The 13,869-nt window shown below is 32.5% G+C and overlaps 1 protein-coding gene across 1 annotated transcript; it reads right to left on the bottom strand.

The window, feature by feature from the left end:
* Nucleotides 1-1,660: 1,660 nt before the first annotated feature.
* On the bottom strand, nt 1,661-13,749 carry LOC134228577 (uncharacterized). The gene is made up of 6 exons (XM_062710242.1): nt 13,627-13,749; nt 13,127-13,339; nt 12,858-13,016; nt 2,582-2,821; nt 2,148-2,273; nt 1,661-1,918 (listed from the first exon to the last, which is right to left on the bottom strand). The coding sequence occupies exons 1-6, from the start codon at nt 13,691-13,693 to the stop codon at nt 1,746-1,748; spliced, it is 978 nt and encodes a 325-aa protein (XP_062566226.1). The 5' UTR covers nt 13,694-13,749; the 3' UTR covers nt 1,661-1,745.
* Nucleotides 13,750-13,869: the final 120 nt, after the last annotated feature.

Raw genomic sequence — 13,869 nt, forward strand, 5'->3', positions numbered from 1 at the left:
CATAAACCTTTCTCAATTTTTTTTTGCAAAAAAATTGTTTTCTAGACTCCTCCAGAAATTGAACTTCCTCCCCAAATATGGATTTGAACAATAGGACCGATAATATGTAAGAAAATAGCATATTTGTCAAGTGCATCTTATTGTAAATTTGTTTTGTGGGTTTAAAGCAAAATGGATTCAAGTTTCATTATCTGTTTGAATTGCAGACAAACGTGGATAAGTTCAATTTCTGATTTTTAAAAAAAAATAATTGTTTAGATATTCCTACACACTGTCGTTTTCACTCATGTTTCAAAATATAGAGTGACCTTTGAGTATTAAACTTTTTTACTATCAAATGTTTCTTTAAAACAGTGTGAACTACCCCCAAAATGATTTCTATCAATTTTGCTGTGTGTCTTTAAGTCAATAAAACATAATCAGTGATAATTTGTTGAATTTTCGCAAATATACATTGGTTGTAATGTTGTAAGTCCTTGTTGCGATGCCCATTATATAATTTTTGTTTTATTGAAATCCACCTGTTCACGTGTCTATAAAACAGACATTGTTTGCTGTAAATTTCACATATTTCAGTGAATATATTTTTGGGATATTAACAAGTTTTACAGCTGTTTTAATGAAGCGTTTAATTTTACGATAGTTAACTGATTCTTGATCATTCATTTTTAATGCAGTTTCTCGAATAGCCCTTGTTTTCCAGCTTCCCACAATCAAATAATGCGATGAAAAGTGGTCACATAAACTGTTATCAATTTATTAAAGATTCAATAATGAGAGAAAGCCAAGCTTAATGTCATATGATTTCTATGTTGTGTGTCATCTAGCAAATGACATTATTTAGTGAACGTCCCTCGTATGATATACGGTACAACACTTCTCGAATATATTCTTACACAGTACTCTTGAAGTTTTTCCTTCACTCCTTTACATATTTTAGCGAGGAGTAAAGAAAGATGCTTAGTAGAACATGTACTGGAACCTGCTATGTATCTTTATTTATAAGAATTTTTATGAAGTTTTAGAATCCAGTATACATGTGGATCAACAAACAACTAAATTGTGTGACAAACACTAGTTGTATGGCTTCAGCTTTTCCATTTTCAACTTTCCTTACTTATGTTGTAATATTCCGCTATCACCTGCATACGGTGTTTACATCCCTTAACTCATTTGATACTCTATAGCATGCTTTGAGCACAGGCACTTGGGGTATGGACCCCCCTTTCCATTTTTCTTTTCTTTTTAAATCTGGGGTCGAGTCACCTTTTTCCTATTTTGTATTCTAGAATGCACTATATATTATCAATAATATAACTTTTTTGTCTCTGTAAGCTGTTTTTAAAAATATCGTTTTCGACTGATACATCTTTTTTGTATCAGTCGAAAAAGAAATGTTCCGTCAACCTCGACAGTGCATCGATACAGACGGATGTGACAGGTCAACAGTGGATGCGTACTCCTCCTAGGCACCTGTTTCCACCTCTTAGAATTTCAGTGGTTTGTTTTATTTCGAATCCTGTTCACAGCTTTGAGTGTTTATATTTTTTTCAGATCGATCACCGCTCGTTTTCAACCTTCTGCTTAGTGAAAAATTCTCAGAAAGGGATAAACCAAAAACAATCAATAAATCATTTCAGTAAGAAAAATGACTAAGAAATTAATTTAAAGTATTTATTTCAGTTCAGAAACCTTGCACATACACATTTATACAAAAACATACAAAATTGAAAAAAAATATTATGCTAATAATATCCATCGCCATTTTGGCATGTGTTTTGAGGACAGCCGAGGCACCTGTATCCGTGGTGGATGAGTACAGTGTCCCGCCGACATTCCGGCCTGATCACTACCGCCGGACAGGCTATATGGGGACACGGTCTAAGACCCGAGGGAGGCTGAGGATCCACACTTGATTCTGAAATATTTAGAATAAAGATGCATATAATCATGTCCTTGGTCTAGCTTGAATGTAAAAGAAATATCAGTATAACATATACAAATGTCCGCTACTAGTATTTGATATAAGAACTATACATTTGAAAAAAAAGATTAAATTTTTCTCGACCATGGCATTTCGCTTATTTTGAAAGTTGGAAACTTCATGAATATTTTAAATACAATTTTGATTTGTTTTGGTTTTATACCTGGACAGCACACAGCGAATCTGTTTCCCCGGGTGCAGCTGTACCCAGAAGGACAGCTTTGTGTGTCACATGACACAGCATTGCCACTTTGTTGGAATGGATTTCCTCTGGGGCATGGATTATTATCTGTAAACAAAAAACGCACATGCAAAATAGAAATATATATTTCAAAGTTGTGTCAGATACCATCGGTCAACTTCATTTCAATAATTACGCGTCAATGCCTACAACATTACCTTATGACCGTTGTTGTTAAATGTTCGTGCACGACATCAGATTTGTGGAATTATTAATTTTTAAATTTGAATGATTTGCAGAATTTGATTACCAGTACATTTAACCCATGATGACGCTATTAAGAAATGTCTACATTGTCTTAAAGAAAAATTAACACTTTGTATAAATGTACGATAATTGAATTTCTAAAAACCTACCTCGACAACATTGACCAAAACCAAAGATAGACGTGACGCAACTAAATCCTGCTGCACAGTCGTTGGGTACGTTAGAGAAGGTCAATTTTAGACACAGGCCGTATTGATCTAGCTGGCGTCCGAACTGGCAACTCGTACTCGAGCCATAACCGTCAGGAAATGGTATGGGGTGGATTGGACCAGGCTGGTCAACAGGGAATGGATTCACTGGCCTTCGCCTTCCGGGTCCATAACCGGAACCTTGAAAAAAAAAAATATACTTATAATTTTTTTGACTATGGAATGTTCCGCCTACATGATCGATACAAAGGGATCATGGTGGGTGTGACCGGGAAATAGGGGATGTTTACTTCTGCTAGGCACATGATCCCACCTCTAGTTTTGCTGAGGATACATGTTTTATCCTGTTCACAGATCTGTTCTTTTGTTGAATTGTAGAGATCAGTTATAGTTCGTTATCTTCACATCTTATCGTTATGCTCTACGTATGTACATTTTCTAAAACAAGGTAAATTATTGACAAACAAGTTGATGAACCAAGAATATCAGCAATCTCGTTTGAAGTCATCAATGCATTTCGTAAGTTCTATGGTCGATACAATGACATTGTCAGCAAATACATTTTATCATTGAGTCAAATGCTGACTGGCTTTTTTCATACTAAATATTAGGCTTTTATTTACACACTTAATTGGTGGAAGATTTTCCCCTTATTTACCGATCATGATAAGGAGCATACGGCGGGTGTGACCCGTCGGCAGGGGATGCTCACTCCTCCATAGCACCTCATCCCATATCTGATGTTTTGGAGGCCCTCGTTTGCTCTGCTCCTATTTTGTATTGTTTTATGGACTTTTGATCTTGAATACTGTTCGTTATCTCAATATATTCCACTTCGTCCTTCTCAATAAAAAATATTTTCAAGAACTAATTCATGAAATAATTAATGAAAAAGATAATTATTTTCTGAATTAGTATGTAAATATTTCATTAAAAAAACTTCGTATGCGTTTTGTACGAATCGCAAGTAAAAGGACTAGCAAAATTAAATTAGGTTATATCTACTTGATAAAAACAAAACCCGTACCTCAAAATTGTTTGGGGGAGAACAATTATAAAAATAAAACCTGTAATTTTCATAATTTATTGTCTACATGTATCTTACCAAGAATTAAAAAAGTATGAATTTCCGATGCTGGTAACTTTACGTTAAAATTTCAAGGGGGTCGATTATGCGAAGAATTGAGCAATATCAGAAATAAAGTTATATGCTTAAAATATCAAAATGTCATTTCTTAATCGAATATCATTAAAATTATCTATATATACATATAGTAAAAAAAACTTACCGTAAGAATTAGCTGCCTGAATGGAGGAGATATAGAAAAGAATACTACACAGATAATAAATCATTTTGGCTAATTCTCTGTTTCAAAAAGTAAATGTCCCTTTATACTAAGATCTCGATTTAAATTGCGGGAATTTTTGGTTAAGATTTTCAAAAAAGCGTGCATATATGCAAAAGATTTTGGGATTGTCCTTTTAAACATGTCTTATGATTAATTAATATTAATTTACAAATAAACCAACAAACCCTTGTCCTTTAAATTACAATAGTGCATCTACATAATTACGCAATCATACAAGGGATCCCCCGCCTGTATGACGCATTAATTACTTCTTTATTCAAATCACGGTTGTTGATTTTTTTTCTTTCAGAAAATTAATATTTCACATTTGTTAATAAAATTATTTTATTATGTATAAATGTCTTAATGCATCATACGTCTTACTACTGACATATCATATATGGTTATTTCGATATTACATTGTACTACTATCAAAATGCATGTGAAATGATGATATTACTAATAATGATAATTAAGAGTGTAGATACACCCTCACCACGTATCAGTGAGAAGTCACTTTATACACATTGTATGATTGATAAGGAATTATTCATATTCTACATGGATATTATTATTTTTCATAATATAACAAATATGTATAAAACATAAATCATCAACCCCCTCCCTGACCACCGCAAGCTTCACTCCACATGTTAGCATAAGTGACTGGAGGAATACTTTTAATATGCAATTCTAGCTATTTATTTGCTTTATGGCGTTTTAAAAATTATTAACTCATGTTTGGACACCTTTTGTTGCAAAATTGATATCAAAACGAGTAAAATTAAGTAATTATTAATTATTTCTTGCTATATTTGATGATGGGCATATAGTTTTTTTTCTTAATCTGTATAACAACAGAACCGTACAATTATTATTTTACCTATCAGCCAAGTGACTTTGTGACTTGCACATACTAAATTAATTTTAATCAATATTCAAGACACACTTACTGTCATGAAAAACCTTTTTGCTAAATGAGAACTTCTTTTTTTTAAAATGGAAGTGATGGACTGCACAAATATCTCTCTATTCCCTTACCTTGACTTTTGCTTGAATTATTTTATTTCAGACCAGGCCACTTTTCTTATCATACGTTTACATCAAACATATAAAAAGTATTGTGGTTTAAATAGAATATTTTATTTAATGTTGGATCTATGGAGAGAGAGAGAGAGAAAGAGAGAGAGAGAGAATGTCAGCTGTGATAGCTATGACCATTTTTATTTTAAGGTAATTGAGGGCAGATTTCTAAAACATATCCTTATAAGCGACTAATGGAAATTTCACAGCTACTAGTACATGTATTTCTTTCTCAATGCAGAAATTAATATTGGAAACCTAACTTTTCTATAAATATAATCATCATTACTAGGAAAAACGTTTATGGTAAACTAACAACAAAACTTACCTTACTTATGCAGCAATATACCTTTATCATCTGCATACAGGGTTTATACATGTATCTCTTAGTTGAGTTGGTACAAGAATATCAACAGTCTAGATTGAAGTCATAATTTTGTAAGTTCTATGGTTGACACAATGACCTTGTCAGAAAATACAATCTACATGTATCATCTTAATTAAAGATTAATGCTGACTGACGTTTGTTAAATCATAATTTTCCGTTGTGGATGGATTTTTCTATTATTTACTGATCATGACAAGGAGCACACGGCAGTTGTGACTGGTCGGCAGGGAATACCCATTCCGCTATGACACCTGATCCCTGATGATTTGGAGGACAGTGTTTGCTCTGCTCCTGATTTGTAATGTTTTAATGGGCTTTTTGCTTGAATACAGTTCGTTATCTCCATATAGTAAATCTTCTGGACGATATAGGTTTTCAGAAATAAAAATAAATTCTTTTTTTTATATTTAAAAATGTACATGTATATACATGTACATACACCGGAGTACATTCTTAAAAACTGGAAAAGAAAAACAGCCTTCTATTTTTCTACATAAAAAATAACCTTTGAAATATTTTCTCGACTATAGAAAAAGCAGAATGACTAAAAAGATGTATTAAAATGTTAATTTGTAAGTAGTGGTTCAAATGATACTGAAAACTTATTGCTTGACCTTGATTTTATTTTGTTATTTTCATATATCATCGAATCAAAATAGACCCCAATATCAAATAATAAGGAAATTGCTTCTCTTAGACACATTGTCCCCAAATTCTAGTCCTGAAGAATATACTTAAATCAAATTTGAATCTTCGCCATTCAAGTGCGCCTGCATATCGAGTTTAATTCAGCAACTAACTTTAGCAATATTACACCCGCATTTTTATAATAAATAATTGAACACATATTAAGACACATACCATAATATTTCAAATTACTATACTAGAGATCACTTCAAATGTTCCTATATTATCGATGGAAAATTAAAAAAAATATCTTATCTTCCTACCTATTTAATTCATTTTTATGAAAGTGTATTTGTAAAATTTATGATATATACTTCGACACCTTACATTACATCGAGATACAAAAGTGCAAACAATGAGTAGTAATCAAGCTTATTATATCCTGTTATCAATATGAAACGTGTACTTGACTCTGAAAGACCAAAAGAGGGATCAGATGCCTATTAGGATTTAGTATCCCCTGTCGACAGGTCCCTGAAATATCTGGATTTATTAGGTAAACCGACTTATATCTTTAGTCAAATTAAGAATAAAATGAAAGACCTTACAATTGAAACTTAACATATTTGACAAAATCATCCCAAGGATAAGTTGTATTTGCAATCATAAAAACGACCATAGAATTAGCAAAATGCTGTTCTTAAGCGAAGTTGTTGAAAGTTCTACAATATATTTCATTTTCAGAAAATTATCTTGATTTAAAATAAAATTTACTACTCAAAACAAAAAATTTACTACCTCTGATGATTCTTCATCTATCAATGATTTGCCATCATCATCTGCTATTAATGACATAATTATAAAGACTGTCAGTAGTCAAGCATTTATTGGGTCGCTTGTTCCACTTATTGCAACAGCTTTAGCACCACACATTCAAGTCATTATTCAGAGTTGTTTACACTCAATGTCTGAAACCATCAAAACCCAGCAAGAAACAATTAAAAAACAAGGCGATGAAATTAAAATGTTCAAGAAATAAACTCTGACCTTGAAAAAAGAGTAAACGACTTAGAATGTGGCCTTGATGACCTTGAACAATACGGCCGAAGAACATGCCTACGCTTCCATAATGTCAACATTACAAACGAACAGGCCCAGAACACTGATGATGTTGTAATTGATATTTGTAAAACGATGGATGTCAACATCGTACCTGATGACATCAACAGGTCTCATCCAATCGGGCGCCCTAACTCCAACAATCTTAGGCAAATAATCTGCAGGTTTCGCAGCTGGAAAATCAAAAACAAAATCTACAGCGCGAAGAAAAATCTAAAGGATAATCCGCAAAATCCCAGCAAAATATTTGTCACTGAAGACTTAACAAAGTACAGACAACTTGTGATTAAAAAAATTATAGAAGCAAAAAAGGCAAACAAAGTACACAGTTTCTGGACATATGACGGTAGAATCTATATTAAAACCGAAAAAGAAGGCGACAGAATCCAAATAACATCATTGGATGATTTGTATGAACTTACCGAATAAATGCATCAAATACTGTATGTGCCTTTAAATAGTAGATCTGTGTCACACGGAGAAAGTGAGTTCTACATTTAAAACGTTAAAGACATGTTTTAAACATTATAATATATATTTTCCACACTCTCCAGTTTTGTTCTCAGAACAATGCTGTTTTACAAGCTTTGTTTATTTACAATCATTGTCAGTCTTGTTTATATGTTTCCTTTGACTGACTTGCAAGTACTTGTTCTTGTAACAAGCTTTAGTTCATTATTTTCTGTTTACTGTTTGTTTTTTATTATGATTACATCTGCAATGGGTTTCAGTTTTTCTAGACAATTTCAAGATCTTTGCAATATTCAACTTTGCTGTTCTTTGCGGCTTTATTTTCCTATTTTTTACCAACCCAAAACATTAGTTATTACCGACCATGGGTAATACTCTTGTACAATATCGAGCCGCAATTGGAATTTTTTACCTTCGAAATAGATGCACATTCAAATCCATGAATTATTGTTTTTTCAGATTGGTATATTTAGTTTGGCTTTTGTGGAAAGCTTACCTATTTTGTAAACAAAAATTCAAAGTTTGTAAGAAACATGCAGTATATTTTCAGCATGTCAATTTTCTTTTTCAACTTATGAGTATATTATTAATGCTGTCTGGTGATATTGAATCAAATCCTGGGCCTACAGATAAATCTTTCCATACTTTAGATATTTTTCATATAAACATAAGAAGTATAAGAAACAAAATTGAAAAATTAATATCATTTGTCAGTGATTATCACATTTTGTGTTTTACTGAAACACATTTAGACGCAAATATTGATGATAATGCTATTTCGATTGAGGGTTTTTCTACAACTTTTCGCAAAGATCGTAACTCATATGGAGGCGGTACCCTGATTTATGTATCCGATTCACTTCGAGCCATAAGACGCACTGACCTTGAACCTTTGAATACGGAATGTATATGGATAGAAGTTAGTGACCCTATAAGTAATATTTACCTTTGCTGTCTATATCGGCCTCCGAATTCTGATAAATCCTTTTGGAAAAACGTAATGTGGTCCATTGAAAAAGTTTCTGATATATCCAATAAGATAATTATCCTTGGAGACTTAAATGTAGATTTTTTAGATATTCCACGCACTCACATTGTTAACGAAATTTTGTCTCAGTATAGCCTTAGTAATATTGTCAATGAAGCAACGAGAGTCACGAGTAGATCGAGCACGCTTATTGACCCAATTCTGGTTAGCTCAGACATCAAGGTGCTTCACTCTGGAATTGTTCATGTTGATAATTTTATAAGTGACCATAAAGGAACATATGTTTTTGTTAAATCAGATGTTATTCAAAATCAATCATATGAAAGAAAGGTTTGGTTATATAAGCACGCAGATATGGATAAATTGAATTCTCTCATTGAAAATACTGATTGGAATACGCTTATAATTGAGGCACCTGATATAGATCAAGCAACGAAAAATTTTACATCAACATTTTTGAATAAAGTAAAGGAATGTATTCCTGAAAAATCGGTTGTAATTCGTCCGAAAGATAAACCTTGGTTTGATTCGGCTCTGCGTAAAACACATAGAAACAAGAATAGATTATTTAGTAGTGCCCAAAGGACAAAAAGAAATTCTGACTGGGAAAAATATAAGAAATGCAGGAATAAGTTTAACAATATGAAAAAAATCGCCATTGAAAACTATCATAATAACATAGAGCATCATATTACAGACGCAAGTAAAAATAATTCCAAACTTTACTGGAAGTTACTGAGAGATATATTTAAAGTAAAATCTACTACCGATATTCCTCCTCTACAGTATACCTCTGTTAATGGTGATGCATGTGTGGCTTTTACTAATGAAGAGAAAATAGATGTTTTAAATGATTATTTTGCTTCTATCACTTGTATTGACGAAAACGACGCCATTTTACCTAATTTCTATTCTGTGTGCAATAACCCATTTGATACAGTCTGTATTGATGAACAAGAGATTATAGATATTATTTCAATTATTCCTGTTAACAAAGCAATAGGTCCAGATAATATTAGTCACAAGATGTTGAAATCCACCATGTATACTATTGTAAAACCATTATGTTTATTGTTTAATAGGTCATTAGTTGATTGTATTTTTCCCTGCAAATGGAAAGTTGCCAATGTTCTCCCTTTATTTAAAAAAGATGATCCATCTGTTATGTCTAATTATAGACCTGTGTCATTGTTAAGTTGTATAGGTAAAATAATGGAACGAATCATATTCAAACACTTGTATAATCACTTTCGTGACAACAATCTTTTTTATAAATACCAGGCTGGATTTTTACCAGGTCATTCCACTGTATATCAACTAATAGAAACATATGATACTATTGTTAAATCCATCGATGATGGTGAAAATTGTTGTATGATATTCTGTGATCTGTCTAAAGCATTTGATCGTGTGTGGCACAAGGGTCTCTTGTTCAAACTTAGAACTTATGGTATAGAGGGAAATATGTTTCATTGGTTAAAGAGTTACATAGAGGGTAGATCACAAAGAGTTTTATACAGAAACTTGCTATCTGACGAAAAACCTATACACGCCGGTGTCCCTCAAGGCTCAGTGTTAGGACCTCTATTATTTCTTATATATGTTAATGATGTTGCTGAAGAAATGACAAGTTTTTGTAGATTATTTGCAGACGATAACTCCCTACAACAGTCATCTAAAAATGTTAATACTATTGAAAACAAACTGAATTCTGATCTTAATAAGCTAGAAATCTGGTCGAAAAAATGGCTTCTTAAATTCAATCCTACTAAAACTAAAGCAATGTTTTTTAGCCTGAAAAAAAGTGTTAATTATCCTAAACTTTTCTTCCAGCAAAGTCAGCTAGAATTTGTTTCTTTTCATAAACATTTAGGAATTTTTTTCTCGCAAGATCTTAGTTGGTCTACACATATTGATACTATTCTAGCAAATGCATACAAAAAATTGGGCTTGTTAAAAAAACTTAAATTTTTTGTCAACCGAAAAACTCTTTCACTCATGTACACAACCTTTATCAGACCACAGTTAGAATACGCTTCCTTGGTGTGGGGTGGATGTAATATAGGTGACAGCGAAAAATTAGAAAAATTACAATTATGTGCTGCTAGAATTGTCACAGGATTAACTCTGTTAGCTTCTAAAGATGCACTTTACATTGAAACTGGATGGGAACCATTACATGAAAGAAGGAAAAAGACCAGACTAACTACAATGTATAAAATTGATAAAAACCAAGTTCCTGAATATCTCACTGATATAATCCCTAACTTACGATGTAATTCATCAAGTTACAGTACGAGAAACTCGCAGAACTATAACATACCCAAATGCAGATTGCAAGCTTACAAATCAACTTTCGTTCCCCTTGTTATTGAAGAATGGAACTCATTACCTCTTAACGTAAGAAATTCTCCCTCGTTATCTATTTTTAAAAAGTCTATTTCTTTCAAGAAACAAATGCCACCCTCTTACTTCAGTTATGGAAATCGACGCTTAAATATAATACACACGAGGCTTAGACATAACTGTGTGCTTAATAGCGATCTTTTTCGATGTAATGTAATCTTGAGTCCACTATGTTCTTGTGGAAGAGTGGAGGATTCTCATCATTATTTTTTCTCATGCAAAAAATATACAGAAGCCAGGAAAGAATTTTTTGACAAATTTTTGCGAATGGGTAAATTACATACTGTCGATACTTACACCTTACTCTGGGGAGACAAATCGTTAAATGATTTTGAAAATGAATACCTATTCTCTATTGTACAAACTTTCATAAAAAAGTCAGGACGATTTGGTTGATATAATAATTATTTCTAACTGTAAATCTTATACAGCATGTCTATTACATATGAAATGTATTCTATTGAATGTGTTTTACTCTGATTATTAGACATTATTATTATAATATTATTATTATTGTTATTTGATATTAAGCTGAAACCCATGTATGTAAATATGTTTTGGTATAATTTATATGTAGGGAACGGGCGTAATAAGTTTTTAGAACTTTTGCCCAATCCCATTTGTATAGTATAATCAATAAAATATGTTCAAATTAACTCAAAAAATATGCTCTTTCGTATAAAATCAGATGGGATACAAACACCATCGCCAGGAGATAGTGGAAAATAAATCATAAAGAAGGAAAGCTGAGGATCAAAAAGTTGACATCGTAATTTTAGTTTATATACTAGTAGTTTATTTTGTTTAGTTGTTACTTTGCCAGATCTTAATATCAATTATCCCTTTCAAAAGTTTTGAAAAAAGTATTTGTTGGGGGAGGGTACTTTCATTAGTTTTTTTTCCTTATAGGTGTACATTACTTGTATAAGAGTGGCATACAGAATTCTTTTTTTTATTTCACAGAAAATAACCCTATCCTTGTCACCAATCTTAGAGGATTTTTATTCATCTTTACAACACCATACCATAAATAAACCTGACGAGGGGTTTTTGAAGAAAACCTTCATGTTTCTATTGCCTTCTGTTTTCCCTCGCTTATTGTGCAGTTTGTCATGAAGAATTTAATGCAATGGATTTTCTCCTCTCATAAACCTTTCGCCTTTTTGCATTTTTTTTTAGACTCCTCCAGAAATTGCACTGCCTGCTCAATTAAGAATTTGAACAATACCATCAATATTTAAGAAAATGGCACATAAAGCGGTCTTTGTGCTCTTCCAATCTTTTGTTTCTCTCAGACCTTTGCTGTTTTTGTCAAATGCATCTTAATGTAAATTTGTTTTGAGAGTTTAAAACAATGGATTCAAGTTTCATTATCTGTTTGATTTTCAGACAAACGTGGATAACTACAATTTCTGACTTTTTAAAAAATAATTATTCAGATATTCTTAGATGTTTTCGTTTTCACTCATTTTTCAAAACATAGGGTGACCATAACATGTTTTCAAAACGGGTGAGTACTAAGCTTTTTTTAATGTCAAATGTTTCTTTTAAACAGTATGAACTACCCCCAAATGATGCCTATCAAATTTGCTATGTGTCTTAAAGTCAAACATCATCAGTGATAATTTGTTGAATGTTGGCAAACAGTACATTGGTTGTTGTAAGTCCTTGTCGCCAAGGACGGTACCCATTTTTGATGGGTATTTTTTTTTATATATTTTTGATATTTAGTTAAACAGGTTAAATAAAAGAACTATTAAAACTAAACATTTTAATTAACATAACGATTATAGCCACCACCCCCTTGTAATGGACAACAGACAGCGAATCCCCTTCCCCTTGTGCACGTGAAACTAGCAGGGCATCGTATACTACGCCCTCCACCACAAGTAAGGGCATCCCCATTGGACTGGAATGGACGCCCCACTCGGCATGGATTAGTATCTGTTAAAAAAAATTCAAATACGTCACCATTAACGCGTAAAATTTATTTATTAGGAGTCTAATTGGGATAACGAGACATTTTTAAAAGATATCAAAGATTATAAACATACTTAAACAGCAAAGGCCGCTTCCGTCAGCAGGGGTATTGCAGAAAAATCCTCTGGGACATTGGCTAGGGGTATTGGGAAAGAAGGAGGATTGACACAACTCCTGTTGACCAAGCAGACGTCCAAATTCACAGGTCAAGAGCGAGGGATCTGGTCCAATAGGAAAAGGAGACTGGTCTACTGGTCGCCGACCACCACCTCCTCTGTTTCCTCGTTCTTAAAAAAAGAAGATTTTTAAAAATATTAATTAACCTACAAAAATACACACGTTTTGAACTCGTGCATAATGCTAAAGAATTTTTTCAGGCATAGCTTGATAATGGACAATTAAGGCAAATGTATTTACACATATCCAAGTAACATATACCCATGCAAATATTTGATATATTTTTACTGGGTGAGTAGTAAGAAGGAACTTCAAGCGGAAAAAATTGATTTGACTTTTTTAATGCGGTTGTTTTTACTAGTATGTACTTTTTTGTATTTATAAAACAAAATCTTACGGTATGATCTGGCAGCTAGACAGGAGGAAAGGCAAAGAACAACGCAGACCAATGTTAAGGCGTTCATCTCGAATCTATGTGAAGTCTGTCTGTTTTTAAAAAAAAATAATCCGTCTATTTATACAAAGTGCTGAACAAAGAAAACGTTGCATAAAAGTATTCGTGGTTTTTTATTTTTTGTCAACACAATTCGTAAATTAGGGCGATGCGACACAGAACGTAGAAAAATTAATGAATAATAAA

This window comes from Saccostrea cucullata, unplaced genomic scaffold (assembly GCF_032062105.1).
Source record: "Saccostrea cucullata isolate Sc308-1 unplaced genomic scaffold, CSIRO_AGI_Scuc_v1 ctg426, whole genome shotgun sequence".
In the NCBI taxonomy this organism is placed as follows: domain Eukaryota; kingdom Metazoa; phylum Mollusca; class Bivalvia; order Ostreida; family Ostreidae; genus Saccostrea; species Saccostrea cuccullata.